General features: G+C 48.6%; 1 protein-coding gene across 2 annotated transcripts in view; it reads left to right on the top strand.

Moving 5' to 3' along the window:
* The first annotated feature begins 4,618 nt into the window (after positions 1-4,618).
* Positions 4,619-19,957, top strand: part of LOC138551146 (ly6/PLAUR domain-containing protein 2-like) — an 87,030-nt gene continuing 71,691 nt past the window's right edge. Inside the window, exons 1-3 of one of the 2 annotated variants that reach the window (XM_069642465.1) lie at positions 4,619-4,854; positions 13,823-13,939; positions 18,021-18,110. In XM_069642465.1, coding sequence (XP_069498566.1) covers positions 4,803-4,854; positions 13,823-13,939; positions 18,021-18,110 — 259 coding nt within the window. In that variant the 5' untranslated portion in view covers positions 4,619-4,802. The remainder of the gene's footprint in view (positions 4,855-13,822; positions 13,940-18,020; positions 18,111-19,957) is intronic. The other variant, XM_069642464.1, reaches the window with a different exon arrangement.

Here is a 19,957-nt window from a genome sequence, read left to right as displayed (position 1 = left end):
GTCTGGAAGGACAGGATGTGAGGGAGGGTCCTGAAACTCCCCTGCCCTTGGTCTGTAGGAATGCCTGAATACAACCAGTCCTGATTGGCTGGCTGGGTGTCCTTTCAGGACAGCTACCCTGCTGGGTGATTGACAGCCTAGGCTGTTCTTGAATGGAAGTAACCTGCTAAAAGGCAAGGGTTTTGGGACTACAGGCAGAGTCGACCACTAGCAGAAATACCCGACTAAGGTTGCTTGCTGCATCCTCTTGGACCTTTGAACTGCCGGTGAAGCCTTGCTCCTGTGCTGAAACTCCCTTTTTCACCTCGACAGAGAAGCTCCGGAAGGGACGACTTCTTTCCTTGGGTTAGTGGGAATAACTAACCCCGAGAGCCAAATGCCAGGGGTTGAGTATCCGTAGTCGAGTGAAACGCCTGAAGCAGTAACAAATTCAGATGGAAGCTCCAGGAGTCTCCTGAGGACCCTCCAAAAGCAGGACGACCAGATCCCGAGTCCCCTCACCAGAGTGCAGGACCCAAAGAGAGAAGGAAGCCAAATCGGTAACCGAGATCCACAACAGTGCTGTTTGCTAAGTGCTGCAGAACCGAAAACAGCCCGTAGCTGCTGATGACCTCCCAAGTACCACCGCAGGTGTCCTCCAGACATCCTCCCTTTTGTCCTCATGACTGTGGCTCATGAACAAGGTTCTGCACGGCTGCAGCAAGACACAATCCAGGTGGACCACTCTTCTTCTAACCAGAGGTACTGTTTAGGCTTGGGGTGCTTACCTTATTGGCTGCCCTTTTTTCAGTTGGGAATTGCATTAGCTTACATTTAAAGTTGATTCCAACTCCCCTTCTCACCAGCTTAACAGCGTGTGACCATACAAGTGATTTCTTCCACAGACACTCTAACTTTGTGCAAGACTTTGATTTTAGAAGTGCATCAGATCCATAGACTGTGCTCCAATTGACTTTGGCTGTCCTGGCTCCCTGCAGACTCTTCTGGTCCATTGACTTTGATACTGTTTGTCCCTCATTGGTGGTAGTTGCTACTGCTGAGAAAGGCTAATCTAGATTTCATTGGAAGATTTAGTTATCCTCACATATCCTGAGAAACTGATTAACCCTTTTCCTTCCCTAACCTTTCCTTTCTGCAACCTTAGAATCTGCAAAGTATAACTAGTGTGATACATAAATGCCATTACTGCCCATGTGATTGAAGTCACCTCCGGGTGTAGGAATTGTATAAGAAGCATATCCAAAGAGTATCCACCAACTTGTTTTGATCTGGAAAGTAATTTTAAAGTATATGTACATTGTTACATGGATTGCCTTTTTAAAGAATGCTTTTTTTAAATGTGCTGTTAATTAAATAAATAACTATTTATAACTGAAACCTTAATTGTAAGTGTTACTTGACTACTTGTATTTACGGATTTCATTTATACAGCTTGAGATGGGTCTGGCTGTTACCACCAGCAATTATATAAAAGATTGCTGACAGCAATCTCAAACAGTCACCCCAATGGTCAACAAACTACCACAAATGGTCAACACTCTACCATCAGCAATGATATACAGGGCTGCTGACAGAAATCTCAAATAGTCACAGCAATGGTCAAGAACCTACCATCAGCAATGATATACAGGGCTGCTGACAGAAATCTCAAACAGTCACAGCAATGGTCAACAACCTACCATCAGCAATGATATACAGGGCTGCTGACAGAAATCTCAAATAGTCACAGCAATGGTCAACAACCTACCATCAGCAATGATATACAGGGCTGCTGACAGAAATCTCAAACAGTCACAGCAATGGTCAACAACCTACCATCAGCAATGGCTACTGACCGCAACACTCGGCTGTGTAAGGAGACATTTTGCACTTCAGTTGCGTCACCAGAGGAAGTCGTCTCCATCCGTCTAAGTGCGTTCCTCTCATGCGTTCTCCAATACACGCCGTGTCTAGTTCTATATTAAGTCTGACGTCACATAAGCATGTTTAAACGTGTCTGTGGAATTCCATCCAGATTTATTTGTCAAAGAAGATTTCATTTAATAACTTTTTTCTTTCATGATCTTTCTCTGCAAATGTATGCGGGTGGAGACCCCCACAGGCCCGCCCACATTCCCCTACTTTTAATATTACCCGAACCCACCCCCCTGGAAACATTTGTGGGAAATGCGATGAAATCGTCGTTGTGCAAATCTCTGATGAAATGTTCCTTTACTGTTTTATGCTAATCTGTGCTGAGGTAAGAGCAGAAATATGTGGCTAGTCAAAGTTAAAAACAAACAGAAGCGTGCACGTGGTACTTTAATAACCCCTGATATATCCCCCTGCCCAGGTGCATTGTGGGTGTGCGAGGAGTAGCATGGCCAGACAGCAGGCTTCATTTTTAAGTCTGTGAATGGTTTATAATTAATTTACCAGGACATCAGCCTATGGAGCACAGGGTTCTGCAAGTTCTCGAAGGTAAGTCATTCAGCCCGTAATATCAATTACTCAAAGAGTGGCAATGATTCTCGGTATGTCAGTAGCGCTGTAGACATCTGCTGTCCAGTCATTGTGTTCCTCACTCTTTACATAGCGCTGGGGAAGAGGCAGTCCTGCGTTAGGGGTGCATGAAGTTTCATCCTGCTGAGTCTGCTTCCACAAGGACAACTGGGGTTATTTATTTAATAAGAGGGAGATTCCATGCCTGCAGGTCAATGAGCTCAGAAAGGCCAGTAGAGTCTCGCACATGGCAAGCATTCCTTGGGCCTCATTATAACCTTGCCGATCACAAAACAACGTTGCCATTGTTTCAGGACCGGCAAAGTACAAGTCTGCCTGCCGGAGCCACTGTGCCCGACAGGTCTGACCCCTGCCAGGCACAGCGGCCGCGGTAGGCAGCCTGTCTCGGAAGCACAGGCACTGTTAGCAGCTGTGCCGGTGACTCTGTGGTCCTCATTCCCAGAGTCCTATAGGACTCTATGGGAATGGGGACTTACAATTTGCCAGCGCCTGACTTCCCAGGCCACTGGGGTTGGCATCCCCCGGTGTTACTGGGAAGTCAGGCGCTGGTAAATTATTCTGAGTCCGGGCAGCAACCTGCAGGTAGCACCGGCAGGGTTACCGCCGGACTCGGAATGAGGCCCATTGTGTAGACTCTGACGTTCCTGAAAGGAATACCATATAGTCTGTTAGGATTGCAATATTCTGAGCACTCTACTTGGAGGAAAACACACACAATATCCAAACCTTTGTTGGCACAACTGAGCTGATGCACCAGACCATCTCATCACGTGCCCCAAAAGAGATGTGCTTGTGTCACAAAGTTTGTAAGGCATCTTGTGCATTTTACAAAGTAATTAAACAAACAGAAATGATCCACTGACATTATTTTGATTTGCAATATCTTTTTTTTTATCAGCTGAGAGTAAATGTTGGTTTCTATATTAATGAAAGAGCCAGGTGCAAACTCTGCCTTCTAAGTCCCAGAGACCTGCTTTTAAGCAGTTTTCCCCCATTCACACAGCCTGGCTGTCAATCACGCAGCATGGTGGCTGTCCTGTCAGGACAGTCACAACAGCCAATCATACCAGAGTGTGACTTGAGTCTCCAAGGAAACCCTGTGCAGGGGTCCTAAAACCCCTCCCTCACATCCTGAACACCCAGACGTTCAGGCGCCTAAGGATGGCTTCTGTGGAGAAGCCTGCTGAAGGATGGCAAACAAAGGAACCAAACCTGGTTTTGCGTGCAGAGTAAAACACGAGAACTTTTACAAAAAGAATTGGCGAATAAACCCAACCAGAACCAAATAAAATTAAAAAGGGTCCAGCGGATTAAAGTTCGAGGCTACCACCATAGCCTCTAACAGTACCGAGGCTATTGTCATAGTCCACCAGCCAAATCTTAGAGAAAGGGGAACAAAATAATGTTCCATGAGAAACAGACAAAAAGGGATAACTATTAACTCTTCCTGTACTCAATGGAAGATAGTTTGTTCTGGGTCTGTAAATTTAAAAAGACTAGTAAAAGTCAATGGCAACTTTACATGTTCTGGGAGACATTAGTAAGTCCCAGAAAATTGAGTTTAAAGTGCAAAGTCTAAAAGACAACCCTGTGTCACTGCACTAAAGGTGCTGTGTAACATACAGTAAAAAGATGATGCCTATGGAGTAGGTGAGACTCCAAAGTCTATGAACACAAAAATGTAAAAACATACAGCAAAACACATGTAAGAGTGGAAAACAAGGCTCACACTCTTACCAGGTGAAAAAATAAATCCTAGAAATCCAGCAAAGCTGCTGAGGGACTCAGTAGGTAAGAAGGGAAATTAGCCATTCTGTAGAATTCTCCCTAACAGCTGTTCACTCAGTGATTTTCTGTTTGCAGAGCTTTTAGCCAGGGGGGACCCTCCCACATGTGCCTATCAGCACACCCCTCAATAGGCACGTCACACCCTTTCCTGTCATCTGTCAGCCCTGGTACACTTCCTGCAGTGGAGGGTGGTGACTGCACACACGGCAAGTCACATGTGCTTCTGCAGAAGGGCAAGGCATGGCCTGACATCCTCCCTCTCTAACTCATGTCTTTTTCCTCCACTTGGCTTGTCACCAGACCCTGGTGCTATATAAAGCCATCACCCACAGACATCACTCTATAAAGCCATGCCCCGCAGACATCACTCTATGAGGTAATCACCCACAAACATCACTCTATGAGGTAATCACCCACAGACATCACTCTATAAGGTCATCACCCACAGTCATCACCCTATAAGGCCACCCCCCGCAGACATCAGAGCGTGAGCGACCCATCACGCTGATGAGATGCAGGCTGCCTGTGCCTCTGTCCTGGCTGCTGTCCTGATGGTTGGGATAGGTAAGTCTTCCATTGGAGCAGGCACTGTGGATCGAGTGCAGTGCCGATCAAGTGTGGTGGGGGATGGGGGGGAGGTAGAGAGCAACAAAGGTAAATGGTTTAAGATCAAATTGTCCTTTTTTTTTATAACAGATTGTGTAGCTATTTGATTGTTTTTAAAGACGTTTTACATTCACAGAATATTGTAGACAAAGCATTTCATTCAGAAGGTCACGATTATAGCAAACCCTTTAAAATGACTTTAAACAAATCAACCCTATTTCACTGCACCCTCCTTCTGAACTATTTCACTGCATCCCTCGTACTGACCTATTTCACTGCACCACTCCTCCTGACCTATTTCACTGCACCCATCCTTCTGACCTATTTCACTGCACCCTCCTTCTGAAGTATTTCACTGCAACCCTCCTTCTGACCTATTTCACTGCACCCTGCCTTCACTGCACCTCATTCTGACCTATTTCACCGCACCCTCCTTCTGACCTATTTTACTGCACCCCTCCTTCTGACCTATTTCACTGCACCCTCCTTCTGACATATTTCCCTGCACCCTCCTTCTGACCTATTTCACTGCACCCTCCCCCTGACCTATTTCACTGCACCCTCCCCTTACCTATTTCACTGCACCCTCCTTCTCACCTATTTCACTGCACCCTCCTTCTGACCTATTTCACTGCACCCTCCCCTGACCTATTCCACTGCACCCTCCTTCTGACCTAGTTCACTGAACCCTCCTTCTGAAGTATTCCACTGCACCCCTCCTTCTGACCTATTTCACTGCACCTCTCCTTCTGATGTATTTCACTGCACCCTCCTTCTGACCTATTTCATTACACCCCTCCTTCTGACCTATTTCACAGCACCCCTCCTTCGGACCTATTTCACTGCACCCTCCTTCTCACCTATTTCACTGCACCCCTCCTTCTGGCCTATTTCACTGCACCTCTCCTTCGGTCGTATTTCACTGCACCCTCTTCCGGCCTATTTCACTGCTCCCTCCTTCTGACCTATTTCACTGCACCCTCCTTTGGACCTATTTCACTGCACCCCTCCTTCTGACCTATTTAATTGCACGCCTCCTTCTGATGGTCCTGTGTGTATAGGCCCATATTAGCAAATTACTGTGAATGCAAGCAGACGCCCATGGCCAAATGACAATGATGTTTTATTATATAGCACTTACGTTTAAGCACTTTATATAGAGAAAATATACATGCAACATTACCCAACCTGTGTTGGTACTCATTTATCAACCTCAGAAGAATGAAAGGCTGAGTTGGTGTTTAAGAACAGACTAAATCAGTGACTCACCCCTGAAGTGTTCCTGAAATAAACCTTTAATGAGTCTAGCAATTATTGTATAGAATTCCAGAAAGACGCTTATTTGGTATTCCTATTCTTTCTTGTTTAGGGTCACTGCTGAAAGTGCTAGACTTGTGAAACCCCTGTACTTTTTTATTTTAATTTTTAAGAGACCTGAAAAAGAAAGCCAATCCAGAAGCAAAGAGCCACATGGTGCTGGCCACAGCACAGGAGCTGCATTAAAAAAATCAATCCTTTTTATTTTTTATTTGTTAGTGGTAGCAAGGGAGCTCACAGGCATAGTAAGGGAGACAACAGTGGTAGCAATTGCAACCCCAGGCAACCCCTAAATGACGTCCCTGGTCTTAAAGCATCCGAATATTTCTAAAATAACGAATTTACTGTGACAAACCATTAATCTTAATAGAGCCTGTATTATTTGTATTTTTATAATTTTGTTTGCGTTTATATAGTGCACATTTAGCTAGGAAGCTTCAGAGTGCTGGATCCGTCATTTGGGGTTAATATTAGGTTGCCTATCCTATAGCCAGGAGTAGCAATTCTGAAGTACCCACTAAGCATTCCCTGAAGAGCAGGGCTGTGAAATCCTTCATGAACTGCGGGACTGTTACAGCATCCAGACTGCCACCAGGATGGTGTTCCCCTAAGCGGCGGCAGAGCAAGGGATGGCCTGTTTCCTGGTTTTCTTTTTGCTTGCCAATTTAGTCACAAGCCTCGCAAGGGTTTGTCTCGCGGAGGAGCGTGCCACACTTGAGCCCGCATGTTTAGTTTGGGGTGTCTTGAGTTTGGGTGGCAGTTGCTTTATGCCGGATGCCGACAATTTACAAGCATATTCTGACTGTGATGGGTAGCCACTATAATTCTCTTAAGAGGTGGGTGCTGTGATCACATTTCTCACGAGGTGGGCAGCAGCATCTTGAATGTCCTTGGGGGGGGGGGGAGATATGAAGCTGGAACAGTAGTGAGGAGGGTCTTCCCTTCATTGAGATGTGAGATTACCAGGCCAGAACTATAGCTATGAAGTCTTCAGTTGGAAGGAAAGGTTTATTCTTCTGGGGGAGTGCTATTTGACACAGGGCAGTTTGGGATTGTTGTTGATATGTTGCAGGAAGGAGAGGTTGCTGTCAATAACAAATCTAAGTGATATGGCTCATGGGATCAGCTGACGAGTGTATGCATCACGGCCTATGTCTTACAGCCACCTTTGGATGGCTTCCTGTCTAGATGAAGGGCTCAACAGGACAAATTGTGTTTTGATGCGATTGGGTTTTTAAGTAGGAGCTTGTCATCCAACCTCAGATGATGGACCGGCATGTCCTAGGATGTGTGAAAGTCTGAGTACAATTCACTTTGCGGTATAAGTGAGTGTCATGGTCTAGTGAGATGTTGGGTCATTTGAGAAGCCACCCAGGGGGTTCCATATAGACACTGAAGATCACTGTGGAGAGTATTGACTGTTTTGGGACTTCACAGGTGACTGATCAAAGCTCGGATCGTAGCTTACCCATCTGGATAGCTTGGTATCTGTCTGAGAAACAGGAGGCAAAACAGATGAGGACTTTGCATGAGAGGTGATCGACCGTGTCAAATGTGTCAGAGAGGCTTCTGAGGACTAAGAAGCAGAAGTCATCTTTACCTGTGATTTGTATAGTATTTCCTGTGCCCAGTATGTAGCAGTTTCTGTTTTGCAGCTGGCTCTAATTTCAGATTGATACTTTCGGAGCAGACCTTGTTTGGAAATCCAATCATGGAGTTGGTTAGCAACTGGAAAGCTAGTTGTTGGCCGATAGTCACCAAGATCATCTGGATGTAAATTGGGTTTTGGAGTAGTTGATGGTTTACTCTTGTGCGATAGGGAAGAGGCCTGATCGAGGGAGGCATTGACTATTTTGAGGAGACGGATACGATCGAATCCTGGGAATGGTTGAAATGTTGGCAGAGGGAAGAATGTTTTCCATACGTGAGGTAGGTTTAGTGAAATGAGAGTATAGGCAAGGTCCTTATAGTTGAGGGATGTGAAGATTATCCATGGTGTGTCACAGCAGGTGAGATCATGAACATGGGTCCTTTGACCTGTATGCTTTGATGACGTGTCTGATTTTCTTTTTTGATGAAGAAGTTGTTAATATTCTTACATTTTGCTGTGGATTCAGAGATTTCCAGGTTCATTTTTAAACTTATGCCGATGAAACGCAGGTTCTTTTCCATCTCTACTCCCTGGGGACGGACCCACCCGCCAAGTTGCTTAACTGTCAACCTGATGATTCTATTGGGGAATGGATGACTACAAACTGGTTAAAATTGAATGGGGATACAACTGAGCTTCTTGTGGTTGGTTCTCCCAGCCTCAGTTACTCCTGGGGTGTTGACTGCTGACAAACCTCTCTGAGGCTCTGTTCCTCTCCTGCTGTATCAGTTTAGAGCCTGGGGTTAAACCTCTTCCTTGCGGCCTCAGCAAAGATCAGATCACCTCTGTCTTCCATGCTGGTTTTTCTAAATTCAAGGTATTGAGGAAGATTATGCCCCCCCGACCAGCCCTGAGTCCTGTTTCCTCTTCTATTATGGGGTCTGCCAAAAGTCTAATTCATCTCTGGGCCATTTTAGTCGTACATGCAGCAAATAACACTTGAATCAAGGTTTTTTGATCAGTGTTGAGTATAACCGATGATCCTCATAAGTACGTATTGTTTAAAATGTTGTATTGCCATTAGACTTTTAAGTGATTCCCTTTCAATCACCGAAGAATGCACTTCTACCTGTTTAAGTACCCTCGAGGCCAAGACCACTGTGTTTTCTCTCTCATCATGAAGTTGAGCTAACACGGTCTCAAATCCTTTATTGCTGGCATCTACAGTTATAACTGTTCTGTCCTTTGTATCGAAACGTCTCAGTGTTGGGGCCTCAACAATGAGTTGTTTCACCAATTCCAACACCCGCTGTTCCTCTTTTCCCCAACAAAAACAGACACTCTTCTTGTTTATGCGCCTCATCAGCTCTACCACTGTTGCAAAGTTCTGTTCAAACTTGGCTTAAAATTCACATAACCCCAGTTATATCGTTAAGTCCTCTTTTCTCATCAGAGATGGACCCTCATCAATAGCTTTCATCAGTGTTGTTTCTGGTTTGATTCCTTGTGAAGATAGAGTGTGCCCTAAACAGTCGACTTCTTCCACGAACAATCTGCATTTATTCACTTTCAATGTAAGTCCATATTTTTTCATGATTTCCAGAAACATTTGTTTCTCCTTGGAATTGTTATACACCACTAGATCATCTTGAAAAGTAACCACACCTTCCATGTGTCCAAACAGTTTTCCATCAGGCACTGAAAGACGTCAATGGCTGATGCCAGACCAAAGGGCATCCTTAGAAACTTGTATGCACCAAAAGGGTTTATCAATACTGTTAGGTCATTTCAATCTTATGTACGTTCAACCTGATGATATGCTGAGCGCAGGTCTAATGTCAGAAAATACTTTGCTCCTTTGATACTGCTGACTATTTTCAAATGTTGGGTAGCGGGTGTACATCTACCTGGATGTTTCTGTTGAGGCTTCTTAGATCCACGCACACTTGCGTCTCTCCACCAGGCTTGAGTGCCAGTACAATGGGCGCCAACCATTCTGTGCCTTCGACTTCTGCTATGACACCCCTCTCTAGCATGTCTGCGATTCATTGTTTCAACTGGTTTTGTAACCAAAAGAGTACCATTCTTACTTGATGTTTAACAGACTACGCACCTTCTTTGAGAATAATTAAATGTTTGAAATAATTCACGGTCCATATTCCTTCTATGAATACTGTGGGAAACTTCTTTGTTAACTTCTCGAGCAGTTCTTGTTTATCCTTCTCTCGACTCTGGGTGGTCCCTTTTCTGACACGTATACAATTCCTATTGTTGATCTATCTTTGTATCTCATCTCAGCTTGAAAATATCCTATTAGTTGGATGTGATGGCCAGAGTACACAGTTGGTGTAAAGGTGATTGGAGTCAGATTTGTCACACTTGATTGTAGTGCTTGTGTGTGCCGTTCTCTTGGGATGACTGTACATAACGGCCCAGACCATGTGTCCGGATAATTGTATTTCTAGGATGGGTCTCGGAGGTCACGGTTCATCATCCTACCCTTTGAATGTGAGTATTGTATTTGCTTGCTTCTTCATCCAATGGTATCTGGCCCAACTCTTTAATGGTAGCAACATCGGTCCTTCATGTCTCTCCATCTGTATGTGGATGTTTGTGATGCGAACAAGCCTGCAAAGTAGTTTCATTGTCCACATGATGTGCATTTCTTACCCCATGCCGTACAGTTATGAATTCCAGAGTTTGGCCTGCATTGCCGCCTCTTAGACAGTGTTTGTTTGACCCTCTATTGAAGTTCGCTCTCTTCTCTTTGTCCCTGTTAGGGTTTCTCAAGGACATCTGTCTCTCTGGCCTACTAGCAGTGTTAAGCGCAAAACATTGGGCTGCTTGTGTTTGTATCTTTTCCTTCCCCAGGATGTCACTCCATATCGTGGATTGCTCCACTCCCTTCGCCAGAATTAGGACTTCATCCATTGCGGGTTCCATGCCAAGCCATAGCCGGTCTCGTACACGTGGGTTATTAGTGTGGACCATAAGTTGATCCTTGATCACCTCATTCTGAAATGCTCCAAACTTGTAGGCTGTTGCTATGGTTCTCAGCACTGCTATGTACTGTTCAACAGTCTCTCCTGGCAGCTGTTCCCTCTTGTAGTATTTGTGTCTTTTGGTGGGCACTTTCACTTTCAGCAAATAATACAAATCAAGCTTCCGTAGCAGTTCCTCTAAAGGGCACATGGGTGGAGCACCGGTCGGAAGTGTTATTGGGGGAAAGTGTCTGCTGACTTCTTACGCATTCAACCCCAAGCAGTTAAGTAGAATGACTTTCTTTTTCACTGCAGTGAACAACTGTCTATTGGAGGCGTCCAGTAATGTAAGGAGATTCTTTTTCGGTCTTGCCAAAGGTATTAAGGGTGTCCCAGGGAGTGACAAGAATCTGGGTGGTGGCTCCACATGTTGTAGTGTCAGTGTCTGGCTTGGCATGGTTGTAGCGCATCCGTTTGTTGACACATCGTCCTGCTGCACAGTTGGGGTGGCCATGGTATAAGGTATGGATTCCACTGTGTTTGTCGCTGCCCACAGGATGAGTACGACACTCAGTTGCAGTTGCTCTGTGGTTCTTTATTTTGTTCCAGGGCATTTGCCTATAAAGCAGCTTGTGAGATTCTGAATGGGATGTTCAACTGGATGTGATGCACTTTCTGTGTCTGCCGCGGACACAGTGTGCCTGTTGGCATTGCTCGGCAACAAAATGCTGCTCTGCTGGAGGTGGCCAGACACGCGCCATAGCATGTAAGGATCTCCTTCTCGCTAGCATGTAGCGACAGTGCTTGCGCTCACATGCCCCTTTGCCTCCCCGACATTCCCAGGTGCCAATGAATGAAGGGCAACGTACTCATGGTTTCCCAGTGCCGGGAGACGCAGGATGGTCAGGGTCGTGGTGTGGACTCTCGTGGCTTGGAGCCCCGGACACAGCAGACCGCTCTGGGCTCAGAGTGTAGCGATCTCTGTGGGGACAGGAAGTAGGAGCTCATCGCCAGTGTGGGGTTTGGTTAAAAACCGGACTGGAGGGCTGGGCAGTTCAAGACATGCTTTATTAGGAGATCACGACACTGCCTCTGTCCTCTTCTCTTGCTCTTCCATTCTCTTTCTAACCATCTTGTGCTCTAGTGCTGCTGGCCCAACGCTCCTTACAAGAACACCATCACGAGAGCACGAGATAATACACAGTGCCAACTTAAAATCCAATAGTGTGCTCACATGCAGGAGCCATTGTATCATTAATAAAAATAACTGGGTTAGATTGCCCCTCTGCAGATCCAACAGCGTTCTTAGCCTGAAAAACAGTCTGGTTGCCTTGTTTTACTTTTCTGTGGACATATATAGGCCTCATCACAAGGTTGCCTGTAAAACCCGCTGGTAGGTGGCAAGTTACCAGCAACCCCTTAAGACTATTACTGCCGCCTGACATCCCGGTGCTATCAGGATATCAAAGGCGGCAGTGGTACGGTTACTTCCTATTCCCATTGTGTACCATAGGACTCTATGGGAATTGTAAACCTGAAGCACTGGCAGTGACTGTGGCAGTGCTTCAGTGAAAAACATGCCGATAGGGGCCTGAACTCCTGGCAGTTCAGTGCCCCTACCGGCATACTTATAGTTTGGTGGTCCGGAAAGGGTGCCGTACGTGGCTACCAGCAACTTTATTTCTGTCTTGTACCAAATCATGTTTTGTGAACAATTTGTGCAAATGTTTTGTCACTGGCTTTTAAGCGCTTGGGAAGGATATTTTAATTCAATTGTTATCATTATGTATGGTTATAAATGTACATCATTTATCTTTCCAGCAACTCCTGTTTTTAATAGGGTTTTATTTTTGTAATCTGTATTAAAAATTGTATTTCTCTTTGTAAATGGTAAAAATCTTTTTAACGTATTACATACCTACCTTATTCTGGACCACCAAACTTCTAATGAGGGCTATTGGCACTGTAGGAGCACTTAGGACTGCAATTAATGGACTGCCTGTGGTAAGGTAAGTCCTTCCTCTATCACTGAGCTGACTCGATGATGGGTCTTTTACTCTAAAGTGAGGTTGGGTCCTTTACTCTAACCCAATGATGGGTCCTTTACTCTAACCCGACATTGGGCCGGGCTCGCTGTCTGCACGTCACGCACGCTGTATATGTCGCAATACGAGAAACGAAGGAAGGAATCAAAACCGTCAGGAAAGGGAGGGGGAAAAGTGGGAGGGACGAGAGGGGGGGTTAGGTGGGGTAAGAACACGGAAATGAAGTGGTGCCTCTCTATGCCGAGCGCTCGAAGCGCTACTGTGCTATGTGGCAGCAACCCCCCACCCTACGGCAAGCAGCCTCCCCCTGTGCTCTATACTTAAATAAATATTGCAGAAGTGTTTATGGTAGGTGAGGTGACTTTATCTCAGGAGCAGCAAGAAAAGAGATAGAGTGGTGGTGTGTAGTGGAACAGACTGAGCAGTGATTGGAGGAGTTGGAAAGGGGATGGGCATGGTCTCTGAATTCTGGGAGTGGTAGTTCAGTCAGGGAGCGCATATAGGTGCTTCTGTTCCATGCCTTAGAGGGCCTCTCTGTTCTTCACACATTCCATGGGCCTTCATCCTCTCTCACTTTACCCTTTCCCTCTGTTGGTTCTTAGGACCTTCCCAAAAGTACATCCTCCTTTAGACTGAAATCCCCACCAGGGATTACTTGTTCCTCACTCTTTACCTAAGGGGTTAAAACCCTCCTAATGAGGCAGGTGAGTGCAGGTGGACACCTCCTAATGAGGCAGGTGAGTGCAGGTGGAATCCTCCTAATGAGGCAGGTGAGTGCAGGTGGACACCTCCTAATGAGGCAGGTGAGTGCAGGTGGAATCCTCCTAATGAGGCAGGTGAGTGCAGGTGGAATCCTCCTAATGAGGCAGGTGAGTGCAGGTGGAAACCTCCTAATGTGGCAGGTGAGTGCAGGTGGAATCCTCCTAATGAGGCAGGTGAGTGCAGGCGGCACGGGTGCCCTCAGCTTGTAACCCCTGTGCTTCTTCTTTCAGTGTACTCCTTGGACTGCTATACCTGCCTGGGGCAGCTGAAAGCTGCCAAGTGCTTAACTGTCACCACCTGCAAAGATGAGGAGCAGTTCTGCATGACCAACCTCACTTCCATGAACCGTAAGTAACTGCGGAGAGGCCTACAAAGCGCTGCGACTGCCACCGACCCCTGTCTGTCACAGAAAGCACTATGACGTCTAAAATAATACTGTATGTCGGGGCACGTGCGGATCGAAAACCTATTTGTCAAATTATATAATTGTATGTTAAGCACATTCCTTTGTTGATTCTGTGATCTCCTGTGAGGAAAGTTCCTGCGTCATTTGGTTTAAGTCCCTCGGCTCCTGCTGGAGGCCCATACGGCGGCAATGTCAATACAGAGAGGCAGCCATGTACACCTCCCCGGCCAGTCGCTGTCCTCCTGTGGTGCCATCATTTCGAGACACCCCCCACCCCCTTAGCTCCCAGAGAACGCAGCTGACTCTGTGAGAGTAACAGCCTCACTTTCCTTATCATTATGCTCTATGTTGCGTGAGGTGGGATCTGGGGCAGTTCATCTCGCTCCTGGAGATTGGATCTTGTGTGATTTAATCTTGGAATCTAGTAAACAAAGATCCGAGGTAGCCTCAGAAAGGCGTCATCTCTGCAAGACTTCATGTTCATTCCTGCTGCTTTTTTCTGTGCATGAAAGAGTGCTCTGCTAAAAGGACACACTTTCCATATATGCTCTGTGACTATACGTCATCTCCGTCATGTCTGTACCGCCGCATTACGAGTTCCCCTCGCGGGACACGGTAAGCACGCCTGTAGTCGTAGTTCACTCTACAGGCCATCTCGTAATGGCCCGTTGTTTGCTCCCTCTCCCATTCCCATTGAGCCCTATGGGGGCTGAAATGGGAATGGGGAAGGACCGTGTCCGGGTCTTTGGAGGGAGGAATTACCGGGCCTTCCGAACACGGAATGTCCCGGTAAGTCCTTATTCCGAGGACCCAGACCCAGACGCGATTTCGTCAGCAGCCGCCAGTAGCGGCATGGTTACCGCCAAACTCGTAATGAGGCCCAATGACTCCCATTCACGCCGTGTATACATGTACCTTCTCCTGTGAGCAGCAAGCAAATCAGCAAAAGAAAGGTGAAATGCCACATTTTAGACATAAAAGAAAAATGTTTCTTTCAAAGTAAAGATGCAGTAACTGTCTAGCGCCTTTTCCTTTAAGAGCTCATTTGGCACTATGAAGTAAGTCTAATATCATACAAATGCTGGCACCTTGGCCTCATCACGAGTTGGGCGCTAAACCCCCCGGGGCTATTAGCACCAGATCACGGGTTTGGTGGAACGGTAAATCCTCATTCCCCATTGGGCCCATTTGGGAATTTCCCATTCCCCATTGGGCCCAATGGGGAATGTTCGGTGCTATTACCGCTGGCAAAATCGCGACGGATTTGGCCCCAACAAGCCCGTGATTTGGCGGACCCTTAAATGGGGCGGTAATAGCGTTACCTCCCCATTTAAGGGTTACCGCCAGACTCGGGATGAGGCAGTACATTCACCTTATCAGCTGTGTTGGCTTCCATTGGCTGTTCAAAGTCCTCGCACATCTGGCTGCACAGTCCTATCGCCCTTCTATATGGACGCCGAATTGATACACATAAAAACACAATATTCTACTAAAGGAGAGCATTGTGATATGCCATGGTTCCTTCCCTGGCATCCATTGGCTGATCAGAGGAAGGTGGCATCCACTTGAAAGCATTCCTCTCCTCCCAGAATGGTAGCATGTGGGCCGGCCGCACCCAGTCTCAAGTGAGACAGCAACCTCTCCCTCACACGAGGGCAGTCTTCCAAGGGTCAGGCTGAGCCAGACACCTCTCAACAGTAGCCTCAGATCAGGGGGTGAGCAGGACGACTGCTATTGACCCTTTGTTCTCCAGAAGAAAGGGCATGGGCGGCAACACTGGAGGAACTTGGCTGCCATCTTAGATGGAGCTTTGTAAATGCCTCTCTCTGCCCCATGTGACATCCTGGGTCTTGGGGCATCAGGGACACGTCCTTAAAAGGTCATTTTGATTGCATCTTAGCAGAGGGCTGGAGTGCTTCCCCTCCACTCCACTGCATATGGCTGACAGTTCAAAGTCACCTTCCAAAGAGGTGATGGCATTCATAGGATGAAGGTGAGAAGCCGTCCTCTTTTTCATATGCAATGATCAGAGAAAGAGGGAGGTCTTCCCTCTCCCTAGGCAAGGATCAGTGCAAGGAGGGGGCCCTCCCCTTACCATAGACCTTGATCTGAGGAATCAGAGAGACCTTCCCTTTCCCCAGGCAATGATCAGTGCAAGGAGGGGGACTTCCCCTTACCATAGACCTTGATCAGAGAAAGTAGAGCAGCCTTCCCTTTCCCCAGGCAATGATCAGTGTAAGTAGGGGGCCCTCCCCTTACCATAGACCTTGATCTGAGGAATCAGAGAGGCCTTCCCTTTCCCCGGGCAATGATCAGTGCAAGGAGGGGGACTTCCCCTTACCATAGACCTTGATCAGAGGAAGTAAAGAGGCCTTCCCTTTCCCCAGACAATGATCAGTGCAAGGGGGGGGCCTTCCCCTTACCATAGACTGTGATCAGAGGAAGTCGAGAGGCCTTCCCTTTCTCAGGCAATAATCAGTGCAAGGAGGGGGCCTTCCCCTTTCCATAGGCAATGGTTTCAGACTAAGACAATGATCAGTACCAGGAGGCAGGTTTTACCCTTACCTTAGACTTTCCCTTACCATAGACCTTGATCAGAGGGAGTAGAGAGGCCTTCCCTTTCCCCAGACAATGATCAGTGCAAGGAGGGGGCCCTCCCCTTACCATAGACTGTGATCAGAGGAAGTCGAGAGGCCTACCCTTTCTCAGGCAGGGATAAGTGCAAGGAGGGGGCCTTCCCCTTTCCATAGGCAATGGTTTCAGACTAAGACAATGATCAGTACCAGGAGGCAGGTTTTACCCTTACCTTAGACTTTCCCTTACCATAGAAATTGATCAAAGGAAGTAGAGATGCCTTCCCTTTCCCAAGGCAATGATCAGTGCAACGATGGGGCCTTCCCCTAACCATGGGACTGAATCAGAGGAAGTAGAGCGGCCTTCCCTTTCCCCAGGCAATGATCAGTGCAAGTAGGGAGCCTTCCCCTTACCATAGACCTTGATCAGAGGAAGTAGAGTGGCCTTCCCTTTCCATAGGCATTGGTTTCAGACTAAGACAATGATCAGTACCAGGAGGCAGGTTTTACCCTTACCTTAGACTTTCCCTTACCATAGAAATTGATCAGAGGAAGTAGAGCGGCCTTCCCTTTCCCCAGGCAATGATCAGTGCAAGGAGGGGGCCTTCCCCTTACCATAGACCATGATCAGAGGAAGTAGAGATGACTTCCCTTTCCCTAGGCAAGGATCAGTGCAAGGAGGGGGCTTTCCCCTTACCAAAGACCATGATCAGAGGAAGTAGAGGTGCCTTCCCTTTCCCCAGGCAATGATCAGAGGAAGGAAGGAGGCCTTACCTTTCCCTAGGCAATGATCAGTGCAAGGAGGCACGCCTTTCCCTTACCATAGACCTTGATCAGAGGAAGTAGAGCGGCCTTCCCTTTCCCCAGGCAAGGAGCAGTGCAAGGATGGGGCATTTCACTAACCATAGACCTTGATCAGAGGAAGCAGAGCAGCCTTCCCTTTCCCTAGGCAATGATCAGAGGAAGAAGGGAGGCCTTACCTTTCCCTAGGCAATGATCAGAGGAATGAGGGAGGCCTTCCTATTAACTGAGGCAATCATGAGGCAATCACGAGAGCCTCGTGCATACACTCTGCATTATCCCAGCGAGGGGGAGAGTTCAGGGCAGGAGGTTGGTCAGAACCTCGTGCATACAGTCTGAATGATCCCAGCCTGTACCATGATTGCACAGCGGGTGCCAGGAGCAGGTTGGAATGGGCATGGTAGAAGAGCTGGCATAGAGCCCGCAATTCCTATGCTGTGCCTATACAGGGGACCACTAGACACGCTGTGTGTCCACCATTCAACCCTTTAGCACAAGAGGGCGCGGCAATGCCGATGACTTCATTGTTGTCAAGGAGACCCACCCCCTTATCAGAAATCTGATCAGGTGCATTGTTTTGTTTTGTGTGCTCTATTTGTTCATTTTTAAAATAAAAATCTGATTTGTTTCTTAACACTTTTTTCACAGGAATTCCAACTGCGGACCTTGTTGCACAGTTTATGAAATTCCTCAAGATACCCAAGAAGGGGGTCCCTGCTGTTGACAAGGTGCTCAAAGGTACTAGCTGTTATGCCTCTGACCCCATGTCCAGCCCTCTTCTGATAAGAACTCTCTATATGCGACGATGAGCACTTCACTTCGAAAATCCCACAACCTCCTGCTCTGCTTTCCGCTTTAAGCCCAAACCTCTAAACACAAATCTCGGCTCCTGTTCCCAGGAAAATGGACTCCTGCCCCCCTTTCAACCTCCCCAGATCCTATTCCTCCCCCACCTCTACCTCCTGTCACCACGCTGGATGCCTCGCTCCTCCTCTACCTCCCGTCACCACGCTGGATGCCTCGCTCCTCCCCCACCTCTACCCCCGTCACCAGGCTGGATGCCTCGCTCCTCCCCCACCTCTACCCCCGTCACCACGCTGGATGCCTCACTCCTCCCCCACCTCTACCTCCCGTCACGACGCTGGATGCCTTGCTCCTCCCCCACCTCTACATCCCGTCACCACGCTGGATGCCTCGCTCCTCCCCCTCCTCTACCTCCCGTGATCATGCTGGATGCCTCGATCCTCGCCCACCTCTTCCTCCCGTCACCACGCTGGATGCCTCGCTCCTCCCCCACCTCTACCTCCCGTCACCACGCTGGATGCCTCGCTCCTCCCCCACCTCTACCTCCCGCCACGATGCTGGATGCCTCGCTCCTCCTCCACCTCTACCTCCCGTCACCACGCTGGATGCCTCGCTCCTCCCCCACCTCTACCTCCCATCACCACGCTGGATGCCTCGCTCCTCGCCCACCTCTTCCTCCCGTCACCACGCAGGATGCCTCGCTCCTCCCCCACCTCTACCTCCCGTCACCACGCTGGATGCCTCGCTCATCGCCCACCTCTACCTCCCGTCACCACGATGGATGCCTCGCTCCTCGCCTACCTCTTCCTCCCGTCACCACGCTGGATGCCTTGCTCCTCCCCCACCTCTACCTCCCATCACCACGCTGGATGCCTCGCTCCTCCCCCACCTCTACCTCCCGTCACCACGCTGGATGCCTCGCTCATCGCCCACCTCTACCTCCCGTCACCACGATGGATGCCTCGCTCCACGCCTACCTCTACCTCCCATCACCACGCTGGATGCCTCGCTCCTCCCCCACCTCTACCTCCCATCACCACGCTGGATGCCTCGCTCCTCCCCCACCTCTACCTCCCGTCACCACGCTGGATGCCTCGTTCCTCCCCCACCTCCACCTCCCGTCACCACGCTGGATGCCTCGCTCATCTCCCACGTCTACCTCCCGTCACCATGCTGGATGCCTCGCTCCTCCCCCACCTCTACCTCCTGTTACCACGCTGGATGCCTCGCTCCTCCCCCACCTCTACCTTCCGTCACCACGCTGGATGCCTCGCTCCTCCCCCACCTCTACCTCCCGTCACCGTGCTGGATGCCTCGCTCCTCCCCCACCTCTACCTCCCATCACCACGCTGGATGCCTCGCTCCTCGCCCACCTCTACCTCCTGTCACCACGCTGGATGCCTCGTTCCTCGCCCACCTCTTCCTCCCGTCACCACGCTGGATGCCTCGCTCCTCCCCCACCTCTACCTCCCGTCACCACGCTGGATGCCTCGCTCCTCCCCCACCTCTACCTCCTGTCACCACACTGGATGCCTCGCTCCTCGCCCACCTCTACCTCCCGTCACCACGCTGGATGCCTCGTTCCTCGCCCACCTCTTCCTCCCGTCACCACGCTGGATGCCTCGCTCCTCCCCCACGTCTACCTCCCGTCACCACGCTGGATGCCTCACTCCTCCCCCACCTCTACCTCCCGTCAATACACTGGATGCCTCGCTCCTCGCCCACCTCTACCTCCCGTCACCACGCTGGATGCCTCGTTCCTCGCCCACCTCTTCCTCCCG

The sequence above is a fragment of the Ambystoma mexicanum genome, chromosome 1q (assembly GCF_040938575.1).
Source record: "Ambystoma mexicanum isolate Mex_15411 chromosome 1q, UKY_AmexF1_1, whole genome shotgun sequence".
NCBI lineage: Eukaryota > Metazoa > Chordata > Amphibia > Caudata > Ambystomatidae > Ambystoma > Ambystoma mexicanum.
Note: the sequence above shows the minus strand (reverse complement) of the source record. Positions and strands in the feature narration are given on the sequence as shown.